Source organism: Staurois parvus, unplaced genomic scaffold, assembly GCF_062004578.1.
Source record: "Staurois parvus isolate SC_StPar_1 unplaced genomic scaffold, SC_StPar_1.0 ptg000549l, whole genome shotgun sequence".
Taxonomy (NCBI): domain Eukaryota; kingdom Metazoa; phylum Chordata; class Amphibia; order Anura; family Ranidae; genus Staurois; species Staurois parvus.
Window position 1 is genome coordinate 6862888 of NW_028318345.1, and position 12515 is coordinate 6875402.

At 41.5% G+C, this 12515-nt stretch overlaps 1 protein-coding gene across 2 annotated transcripts in view; it reads right to left on the reverse strand.

The window, feature by feature from the left end:
* The window catches only part of TRPM6 (transient receptor potential cation channel subfamily M member 6), a 178839-nt gene that overhangs the window by 105952 nt on the left and 60372 nt on the right, over positions 1–12515 (reverse strand). For both annotated transcript variants that reach the window (XM_089691080.1, XM_089691079.1), the window contains exons 16-18: positions 7559–7687; positions 3339–3590; positions 392–566 (exon numbers count right to left, since the gene is read on the reverse strand). In XM_089691080.1, the coding sequence (XP_089547206.1) occupies positions 392–566; positions 3339–3590; positions 7559–7687 (556 nt within the window). The remainder of the gene's footprint in view (positions 1–391; positions 567–3338; positions 3591–7558; positions 7688–12515) is intronic.

Below are 12515 nucleotides of genomic sequence, written 5' to 3' on the forward strand. Positions count from 1 at the left end.
AAGAAATAGTGTCTGTTCTCCTAGAAAAGTATATTTTCACTTTATAACGTGAATGCTAGTAAATAAAGGTGACCTGTATTCATGTGTGAGAGGAAAAGCAAGATTTTTGCTTTGACATGATTGACTGAAATAGTAGAAACGAAGGAGCACCCGATGTCCAAAAGAATGCACTTTTGATGGTAGATTAGGAAGCATTTATTAAGAGTAACGACCAACAAGCTAATGATTGACTGAAATCAGCTTTACCTTACTAAGGTCAGTAAGGAGCCTCTACTCCTTTAGTGAATCAAGCCCTTTGTGTGCGAACATATTCTGGTAGCACTTAAGTGAACCTAAATATAGTGGATACAAATGCATTTCTCATACAAACAGTATTTTATTATAATCTCACCATCTATTTCTGCAGCATACACTTCACCAAACATCATCCAGTATGGCTGAAATACAATATCTCTGGCCAAAGTCCAGGAAGGAGGCTCTGATGGGGAAAGAATTGCTTTTCTTGCTACTCCAAAGGCCAACAGCACAATTGCCATGATAACCACAATGCCAAACATATTTGAAGTCTAAATACAAAAATTAAAAAAAATAAAGATTAGATAAAGATTATTGTAAACAGTACTGGAAGTATACTTAAGGGGACTGCCTGCTGTACAAAATACAAAAATATGTCCCTGTTGATTATTTCTGTGATGTGCCCTGAATAAGGAGTAATGGGTACCAACTTTAAAATCTATTTTTTAAAGGAAACCATTAACTGGCAAGTTATACTGACATCTAGAGGAGGACACTGGCAAACAAATAAATTGTCAGTCAGTCCAGGATTTATCCCTTCTACCCTCACGGCTAACTGCAGGGCAAAACTGACAGCTGCCTGCATGCTAAAATGGAGCATATCATATAGACACGGAGAATGAGCCCTTAATGTGGTTCTAAAGTCTCAAGTTTTTTGCTGAGCAAATCAGGAGTGGGAGGGGCAGGCCCGCACCACAGTTATGTGTGTGAATGGACAGGTAGAGCAACGGCTCAGGAGCAGACTGCTCAGGTGCCCCTATAGCAGGCAGTTTGCTATGGGGGCACCCGACAGAAGAGTGGGGCCAGGAACACTGGTGGGGGACCCGGGAAGAGGAGGATCCAGAGAGGCTGCTCTGTGCCAAACCACTGCACAGAGTAGGTAAGTATGACATGTTTGTTACTTTTAAGGAAAACAAACTAAGACTTTAGTATCATTTTAAGACTACAAGATTGGACAATGGTCAGTCTGAACTATCAAAAAATTGTAGAAGAAGAAGAGGCAGATGCACGTTTACAAGGACCATCTGGAATGAGGGGAAGTCTTTCTGAAAGAAGCTGAGAAAGAGACTCTCAAAGCCAGTACTACTACATCCAAGCAATGGAGGGATATCTCCTGCTGATAAATTGGAGCCAGACAGAAGGATGGAAGAATGATGCTCTGGTTGAGGTAAAAAGCCAACATGCTTAGGTAGAAAGGAAGTTCTGAACCTCAGAACCACCTTATTCCTGTGCAAGACCATTACAGGATAAGGCCACCAGCCCAAACACTCAGCTCACAGAGAAAAACAAATGCAATGATAGGAATGGGATTTTTCAGGTGAAAATAATATAGACTATAATATATGCACCTGAAAAATCCCATTCCTATCATTCTATTTATTTTTATATGCTATAAGCAGGGCTGGGACAGGGGGGGGCAGAAGGGACTGAAGCTCTGGGCGCAGCTACTTTCTGGTGTTGGAGGGGGGCACTGGTGAAGCTGATTCACAGTGCTGCATGGTGCTGCTAAGGTATGGATTCAATCTGGACCTGTATGATCACCATCGCTATGGTACACTCTTGCAATCAGAGCTGAAGCTTTGTGCCGAGTGCGTTCCTGCACCCGGCACACTAGAAGATGCAGATACACTTCCCTGTCAGGTGAAGTGATCTCCGCCCAACAGATGCTCATTCATTCATAATTCAGATGCCAGGAGGTGTGCTAGAAGAGAGAGTGATGCCAGTGACGCTGCACGGGAACGGTTTGCAACTTTGCAAGTAAAGCTTTGATCTGGCATATCCTCCTTCCTAAGGCTGTGCAATGACATATGACTTTACCTGTAAACTGACTGTTGGAGTGGTTAACTCTTTGGGGGGGGGGGGTTAAGGGCAGCCAATTCATTAACAATGCTATTAGTATTATGTAGCATGAAGGGGTTATGGCCTGCCACTGGTCACTGGTGCATTAGTGACCAGTGGCAGTTAATTAACCCCTTTGTGCTGCACATGAAGGGGTTAATTAACATTGACACTGGTGCCACTAATGCAGTGCAAAGGGGTTAATTAACTGCCACTGGTCACTAATGCATCAATGATCAGTGCCAGTACATTAACCCTTTCATGTTGCATAATACTAATAGTATTTTAATTATTTTTTTTAACAACTCCTCCATATCTGGTGGTGTGTTTAAGATACCCACCCACCCAGCCGATCCAGCCTCTCGGTCCCGCATTGCCATGTTTTACTGTGAAGTCATTGGTAGGCTTCCGGGTGTTCCGGATTCAGCCAGCACACCTCCTGATGACTCGCTGATTAGTCAAGCTGAACTTTCAGTTTAAATCAGCTAAATACATTTAAGATGCGAAAAAAAACCAAAAGGTGTTATTGGGTTCCATTTACACTTTTGCAACTTGTCATGAGACTTTGGACATCAAAAGTCACATTGCAAGTCACAGCCCATTCTTTTCCAAGGCACCTGTTCAGATTGGTGTGACTTAAAGTCACAGCGACTTTGAAAAGGTGCCTGCATTACTTTGACGCAATGTTTGATGCACCTTTGATACAGAGAGTGTATAGTCGAATCAAAGTTTCTTTGGAAATCATGTGACTTTGGAGTCGTGCAAGTGTTGATAGGGAAATCCCTCTTGCTGAGCTATTGAGTTTGTCCACAGAGGGCGCAGTGAGCTGTCCCTGCTGGGAGAACACAATGACTACTGCTAGCAGCTATAGCTGCTGGCAATTATCTCATGCTAAAAATCCAACTTGCTGGTAGTACCCAAGTCGATTGATGGATTAACCTGGGTACAATCAGCCTGCCCATAGATGGATCAAATCTCGGCCAGGCCCTGCTGAACTAGCCAATATTCGATCCATCTATGGCCGACTTAAATGTGCAACATCCTCTAAGTTTACCATTCACAGGATAAGGAACGTTGTGAGGAAAATGCCATACAAATTTCATTACACTCTGCAAGAAACTATATACCTAAGACATATTATTTATTTTCACATCCCACACATATTACTTATCATAGAATGTAACTCCACTTAAAAGAACCCTTACCATCTTCCCAAGCATAGTTATGTAAGGTCCAGCCTTCTGGTTTACTGCAAAGAAATCTAGAAGTTGTGTGTACCAAAAAATGATATCCAGACAGTAGATAAGCCTCCCTGCAGTTTGGAGAGGTTGGTCAGCCCAGCGCAAGGCAAAGCCAATTACAAATAATATAATTCCAATGCAGCCTGTCAAATTCCAATATTCATTAAGCCACACCTTGATCTTCTGACTGAATTTTCCAGGTTCAGACATAAAAACCTAAGGAGAATAAAGGGAAGGATAAATGGGTATCCCTGAAATATCACAGTATATCTGTTGTAAAGCATTGCGTAAACTGTTGGTGTTATATAAATCCTGTATAATAATAATTTCATCTCACTTACTGTCATAGTAAAACCTTGTTTACAATTGCAACCAGGAGGGGCAATAAAAATAGGTGGTTGATCTGGTGATTTTACTGACCCCTGACTGCCCCCCTCAAATTAACATGAAGGCTAGAGGGGGTGGCACACATGCCATGGGCAAAATGCTTAGCTTTGTGGTTGCCACAAAAATTATACCACAGGTCACATTCAGTGGACAATACCAAGAACAAACACAGCCCATTCAAGTGGATGGGACAGTGCCACAACCATCCTGGAACTGCGTGTAATGCAATCTGTTGCGGTACCGTGCTGTAGCCCTTCAAAGATTAAAACAGGCATTCTGGAAGCAACATATTGCGTCCGAGCCACCTGTCAAGAGCTACTGAAAACTGGTCCACTGCGAATTGCTTTTCACCAGAAAATTGTTTCACAAGACAGGAAGTGTGGGAAAACCTGCAAGAAGACGGAGCTACAATACAATGCTGACTGGCTATCTGGCCTTCTCCAACTTTACAAAAAGAAGCTATTTCATTTCTGCCATATCACTGTTGCAGATTTTGATGGATATACAGACATAAAATGGCATGGTTTGGTTTACAGAAAGCGCTCATTAACTTGTTGCCGACCGCAGATAGCCGAATGACGGCTGCACTGCGGCCGGCCAGTTCTGAGTGGGCGTCATATGACGTCCTCCCAGAACGCGCTCTCCTGCGCGCCCCAGGGGGCGCGCACCCGGCGATCTCCATGATCGCTGTGTCCTACGGACACAGCTGATCACATGATGTGGTAAAAGGCCAATCACAGCGGCCTTTTACCACCTGATCAGCGGTGTCCAATGACACGCTGATCAGAGGGAAATGCAAGTGCCGGTTCTCGGTTGCACTTTCCTCACGCTGTCAGATCGTGAGGAAAGTACTGCCGAGAACCAGCAGTTGTCAGAGCGAGGATCGGCACCGATCATCAGGGCACTGATGATCGGTGCCCAGCAGTGGCACCCGCAAGTTCCGCCCACCTGTGCCCAGCAGTGCACCCACCTGTGCCACTCTGCAGTGTCACACACCTGTGCCCAGAAGTGCCACCTACCTGTGCCCAGCAGTGCCACCCACCTGTGCCCACTCACCTGTGCCACCCACCTGTGCACCCACCTGTGCCCACCAGTGCCACCCACCTGTGCCCACCCACCAGTGCTGCCCACCAGTGCCACCCACCAGTGCAGCCCAGCAGTGCTGCCAGTCAGTGCCACTAGTCAGTGTCCAGCGGTTGTGCCAGTCAGTGCCGCCAGTCAGTGCCGCCAGTCAGTGCCCAGCAGTGATGCCAGTCAGTGCCGTCTATCAGTACCCATCATCAGTGTCACCTATCAGTGCCGCCTATCAGTGCTGCATATTAGTGCCGCCTATCCGTGACACCTCATTAGTGCTGCCTATCAATGCCGCCTATCCGTGCCACCTCATTAGTACTGCCTACCAGTGCCCATCAGTGCTGCCTATCAGTGCCCATCAGTGCTGCCTATGAAGGAGAACAATTACCTGTTTGAAAAATTTTATAATAGAAACAAAGAAACTTTTTTTTTTTTTTCAAATTTTTTGCATTTTTTTTTATTTATAGAGCAAAAAGTAAAGTGCCCAGTGGTGATTAAATACCACCAAAAGAAAGCTCTATTTGTGAGAAAATTATCAAAATTTCATATGGGTACAATGTTGCATGACCGCGCAATTGTCAATCAAAGTGCAGCAGCGCTGAAAGCTGAAAATTGGCCTGGTAAATAAGGGGGTATAAGTGCCTGGTAGGCAAGTGGTTAAAAAAAATTCATATTTATTCAGAAAGACCTCTTTTAACCACTTCCATTTTATGGATTTTTCTGTTACATTGTACTGGCACTTCCAAATACCAAGTCTCTTTAAATTATAGAATGCTTATATTTCAGGATTAGTGATGCCATTGCTAATAATTGGATTGCAATTTTGTCGCTTGAGTCATTTGGCTTATGTTGAAAGGGTTTATGATTGTCAGGAAGCTAAAGTATGTGAGGCAATAAGGATCATTTCACAAATTGGTTTCAGAATGAAATCGTACATGATGATAGGAGTTATTGTAAATCCTTATTTTAAACCAAAATAAGTGAAATTTAAGTTCCAAGACCTGTAAAAAAGACCCTCTAATATTCTTACAGATCAAAAATTACTTAATTGCTTTATAACTTATTACTGGAAAGAGGATCACCCTACTGAAGGAAATGTAATATTTTGTAATATATCACCATAATTGTCACTAAAGCCCCAGTAGTTATAATTTGTAAATCAACAAAAAAATGCTTTTAATTTATGCTGCTGAAAAATGGAACCATCCAGGAAGCTAGGGCAATAACTTAGAATTACCCAACCCCCTCCCCCCCATTTAATTAAATATGCCTTAAATAACATTGGCAACTACACAATTAATATATTAGCACAGATTACACACCCCTTTCACTACTATGCAGACACATAATGTCACATTTTATTTACCACAGAAACACGCTGACTACGAGTACTTTGTAAACTTGTATGAGCCCTCAAGGGATAGTTTAATAAGTATGTGTACAAGACTGGGCACCTGGAAGGTTTTAAACATGTCCTGCATCATAATATAACCAATTATGCTGTATACGATCCCAGTGATAAGAATGGAACACATAGACCTTCCGCTGGAACAGTTCATACCAATTACCTGATAGCATCTACAATGAACACCTTTACAAAATTAACATAAAATATTTCCAAGCCTGCTTGCAAACGAATGCTGAATGTTCTAAAAAATATAAGAAAGTCTTTACCAACTTCACAACTTGCAAAATGTCACATTAACTCCAAATCAAATAACTCCATTGACTTGGTTAAAGGGAATTCACTACCATATCACAATATTTACAACTGACAGGATTAAGCAACATAATTATAGCTGGACTCCAACCAGATAAAAAAAACATTTTTTTCCAGTTATACATTCATTACAGGCCCCTTAACACACAATAAGGGACAATGCAAACTACATACAATGGTGCTGTGGTTTTATTCATTGTAAATGGCACTCCAGTGCATGTTCCTTGCTGTGCACCACAAAGCACTGTAATACACTACCAGTTGTGTTGTGGTCAGAATGGTGCAGGTCCAAATGAACAGGCTGTCTTAACTCAACACAGAGTAAAGTGTGTGCATTAAACACACTGCAACTCTGATGTGAATGGACCCCAAAAAATTAAATATATTTTTTGGACAGTTCAAAAAAGTACCTAAAATTGACTTTATATCGACCTTGTGTAAACATCAGCACTCAGATAAGAAAGGGAGGAAAATACTCTAAACTTTTCAGGTGTTACAGCATTGGAGATGTTTCCGGAAGGAGCGGAACATTGGGATGACTTTATCTTCATTTTCCATCCACAAACTGGGGTAGGTTATAATTAGGGCTCTATTGCCTAATTGCAGTGTAATCTCTCGATAGGTCTCATGTGTGGCAGGTCTTGGCTGTGCTGGCTGGGAGGGGACTAATTTAACTGAAATGCATATCTTTTGGTGGGAAAATTTACTTCCATGCAGGTCAAGTGTGCCCTTGCCACATTAATGTTTAGGTCCACAAAGCCTCTACATATAAGCTCTTTACGGGTAAACATTGCGGTGAGAAGACTTCCAATGTTAGCTTCTAGTGTTTCTTTTGATGAAAGTTTTGGTAATTTAATTCTTCAAATGACAATATGGCAATTAACATTGATTTTTCTACTGAAATCCTTAAAAGCCAAAGTTTCCAGGCACTCATAGAAAAATAAAAATGGAAAATTGATTTTATGATGAATAGTTAACATTCATATGCTTTTGAAAAACTTACCTCTCGAACTTTCTCAATAACATTGGTAAACATGTAAACAATGACCAACCACTCCTGAACACTGGGTACTGGCTCCATCTTCACCAATACTACATAAGTAAATAGCATAAGGAAAAGTAGGTATGCCATCTGCAAACAACAAGGTCAAAGGCATTGTTGAAGACTGCAGGACATATTATTTCTCATGTAATTTCTAAAAATTTACTCATCGCTTAACAATACAAATTCTTTTTTTTATCCAATGTATTACAACACAATTTTTTTTGCAAGAACAGTGGGCTATACAGAGTGGAAAATAACAGAGTAGCTTGGAGAGATACAAAATGTGAAACTGAAAGAAAACTGGAGGACACATTACAGTAACAGATGTTAGCCTACTGTTATCTTATGAAAAGTTTCAAATTCTGTTTGGGTATACAAAGTATATATATCAGGAATTTGCTAGAGCTTGGCACCTATGCCAATGGGTCTCATTTGCAGTAGTTGCTGCTGTTAGATTGATTTCAGCACTAAGTGTCAGCAGCATTTCCACTGACCTTCTCTAGGGGCACTAAAAATCTCAAACTCCCTGCACAACCCTTAGCCAAAACCTTGTTCATTCATTCTCAGACCTCCAGTAGGATCTGCGTTTTCATTCACATACATGTTTTATATAGGGTAGATCAGTTTCTGAATTAGAGAATTTTACATTATTATATATCGATACTATCCATTAATAAACAATGAGATTATTCATCCAACACTTGTGAAACATAAAGCTCGGTTCACACTACTGCGACCCCAAAGTCGTGCAACTTTGTATAGTGACTTGATGCAACTTTGATGTTTATGTGACTTTGGCTTTGGCCAATCAACACAATGAAGAGCGTGACACAGCAGAAAATGGACTGGGAGTGGATTATAGGGTTAAAAAACACCTCTGAAGTTGGATCATGTTGCTGCCAAAGTCACATAGATAAGACAAAGTTACAACTCCTTGCAACTTTTGTGATTTTAACATTTCAATCTATGGCTTTTAAGTTGCACCAGTGATGCAGAAAAGTAGAACTTTTTTTTTTGTCATAGCAATAAAGATAGCACCCGTTGAAATTAGGAAATGAACTGTGACTTGTCATGTGGCTTTCTGTGTCACAAGCCACAGACAACTGCACAATTCGCAGCAATGTGAACCAGAGCTTATGAACACTTTTGGACAAATTAATATTAATATATTACAGTTCTATTCAGCCCTTTTTCTCTTTTAGCTTCCTTGATCCAGTTGTTTTTTTTTTATTTTACCCATATTAAATGTAAAAACATCTTTTTACGGTAATGGGACTTTCCGTGGTACTGCAATTATCAAAAACTAAGAAATCATAATATATATTATACATCCTGTTAAAAAGTTATATAGTAAAGTGCATAAAATAACCATCATAACATGGTGGTACAACAAACTGAATAGCCTCCAAAAAACTACAAGCGCTTGTTCTTACTTCAAGGATGGTTATGTTCCACCCCTTTTGACTTATCTGTTACAGCCAAGAGGTGTCCAGACAGAGCTTGAATTTCATGGAATATATACAGGAGTGTATTTTTTGGAAGGCAAACAAGAAGTTTGCTCAGGACAGCATTTTTCAGGGGAGGCGGTGCCCCCCCCCCCCCCGGCAGAAGGCACACGCACGGCATGTGGACCAGGTGGGATCCGAAAGAGGTTGCAGGCTGCTTGATGGTGTATGTAGAACCCGACTTTCGTTCCCGGGGCTATCCAGAGCTGTGAAGGTGAGTGTCTTTCTCTCTTTCTTGTTGGGGGGGGTGGCAGTGGGTGTATGGGGGTGCGGTGGTAGTGTAATGCTCTCTCGGCTGGGGGGGGGTATAAGAGGGGGTGTTAGTCGGTGTCAGGCTCTCTCCTTTGGGGGAGGGGGGGTTGTTTCACGGTGTCAGGCTCTCCCAGTGGGGAGTGCCCTCTCTCTGCAGGGAGGGGGGTGTTGCAGGTGATTTTTGTGTGGCAGCACAAAACCAAAATACACCACTGAATACATACTGTATCTCCATTTCTTCAGGATGTAAGTGGTGTTTTCTAATATATCAATACATGGTAGGAATAATCCATAATTTATAATGTACAGCGCTGAGCAACCTGTTGGCGCTATATAAATCCTGTATAATAATAATAATGATTGCTGAAACTTGCATCTTAAATTCATAAAACTCTACATATCAATAAAAGCCTCAGCTTTATCTGACCATCAGGGGTCAGCCCCACACCATTGTAGCAAGGAAGTCAGCAAGAGCACAGCGGAGGCTGACATACATCCTTGCAGTATAAAAAACAGTCCAGAGGATAATATGTTTCCAGAGCAATTTCCAATTACAAATGAGCCTCTCAATTTTCTATACATGTTTGTAGATCCCTGTGCTACACACTTTTATCTCAAGTAATTTAATGTACATAATAATTCCCCCATTCAACCCCTTTTTTCATCTAATGTAGAATTACAATATTTAAGATAAACTAGAAAACCTGCAATTTCTGGGGAAATTGTGTGAAGTGTTCTTGCCTGCACCAGTAGTGTCAGGAATGGACTCGCCAATGGTGGTGGGACTCACCTGCCTTGTGGGCTGCAGTACCAGGGCTGGCCAGCGGGTGCTCTCAGCAACCAGAAGCTCACTCCTGCAATGAAACCATCACCTGAGGCTGATTGCAAGAGGTGTATTTAAGGAATGGCCAGGCCTGCAGTCAGGGCCTTGGTGTATTGTTCCCATGAGCCCCTGTACCTGCATCCTGTCTGCTTCCTGCCTGATCCTGACTCTGCTTAAACTCTGACTGCACCGACCTCAGCTACTCCTGACCAATCTTCTGCCTACTCCTTGTACCTTGTCTGCCCGTTAGCTACCGACCCGGCCCACCTGACTACGTTGTTCTCCATATTTATATATCAGTTAAGGTTTGGGTTTGTTGCACCTTGTTGTACATATTTGTGTTAGTTTTGGGTTTGGTTTGTAGCACTGCGTTTATGTTTGTGTTGCCCTTAATAAATTATATTGTTTTACACGCTATACCTGAAGTCTATGTTTCCCTGTGTCGGTCCACACACCTCTGGTCATACCCGGAGCCCTGACAAGTAGTCTACAACTCACACTCTAGCTTTTGTCACTCTGCTGCCTGCTCACACACCTGGGTTCCTACGGCAACTCACTCTACAACAAGGGCAGAGAAGAGCGGTTAAAAACAAACTGCTCCAACTTGCTCACTTCACTGGCGGTTGCCATCTTCAAACGGTTGCAGTTTAAAAATTATAAATCCTACACCAAAGAGCTTTATATTGTGAGAATCACAAGACCCAGACCTACATTTTGATGCATAGTATGTCTCTGAAATATTAACAATGAAGGCACAGTCGCAGTGTAGAAATTGCCCTTCAAATTTGAGGTGGCTAGAGTGGAGTTTCAATTAATGTCAATGGGCAGCGTGAGTTGCAAACAAATGGTCATATTGTGAAAACTATCAGGACTATGGCTTAGCCGTGGGCATTTTTAGTGGCAGCAGGGATAGCTGAACGTTTTGATATAAGATTTGTGTAGGTGGGCTTGAAAATGAGGGAGTGATGGCAGTTTAGAAATCTTGTCCTGATTTTTCAGCTCCCACTCTAGTTTTGAACATTCCGCCATTCATTCCTATGGGACCAATTTCACCACAAAAACGGCGATATTTCGTGAACCATTCGGCGAAACGTTCCACAAAGTAATAGCACACCAATCGGGAACAATCCGCACGTTTCGGTACATTACTGTCTATGTAGTGTAAAAACTGTGGGAGGAGTTAGGGTGGTAAATTTGGCTATAATAATAAGAATATATATGTGAGATAACAGTAAGTGGTCTTATCATGCAAGAACACTTAATAATAACTGATCATAATCACATTTTATTGACACTAATAATGTAGAGAGATTCACAGCAGAACAGGAAATACTCAGACATCGGACCTCAGTAGTAGAAATAAGAAAAAGTGAGCATAGTTTACTTATACCTAGATCACATCAACACAAATATATACTATCAATGTCCTTCGTGATATTCTGATATTGGGGACAAAGAGGGAGATTGTGTAGGTGAGTGAAGGCCACACTGGGGCCAATTTACTAATACTGGAGAGTGCAAAATCCGGTGCAGCTGTGCATGATAGCCAATAAGCTTCTAACTTCAGCTTGTTTGATTAATCTTTGACAATAAAACCTGGAAGCTGATTGGTTTCCATGCAGAGCTGCACCAGAGTTTGCACTCTCCAGTTTTAGCAAATCAACCCTATTGCTATTATTGATGTCTCTTTTTAATTCTAAAGGCACAGTGGCCCATAAAGTATACTGACCATTTCGTATTTTCACCATTGAGGTTTGAGTATTTCCTTTAATACAAAAAAGTAAAAAGTGAAGCTGCACTCTGTATGAATCACACCATAGGTTTACTTAGTGTAACTGGCCTAAAACACAGTCCCCTCTTAATGTGCTGCAAATCTTGCTGCATTATTAGTTTCAATAAAATGTGATTATGTTCGGTTACTATTTAACTTAACCAGTGCAAATCTTATGTAGATGAACAAGGGGGTAAATGGGGGGTATTACTATGCAGATTACATTACATGGGATATGACTGTGTAGCACAGGGATCTGCCAGACATGTATGGATAATCAAGAAGCTCTTTGAAATCAGGGAAGATCATATCTGATGGGTAATATGTAATGTGGAAAATGCTCTGGATACATATCATATAGGTTGTCTTTTATATTTGTTGTAGTGCAAGATAGACTACCAGCCTCGCTGTGGTCTTGCTGTCTCTTAATACAATGGCGTGGAGCTGATGCCTTATGGTCAGACAAAGCTGAGATTTTATTTATATGTAATGACTTGTACTTACATGATGTAAGTTACACTAATTATTATGGACTATTCCTAGCAAGAGATACTGTATGAAATG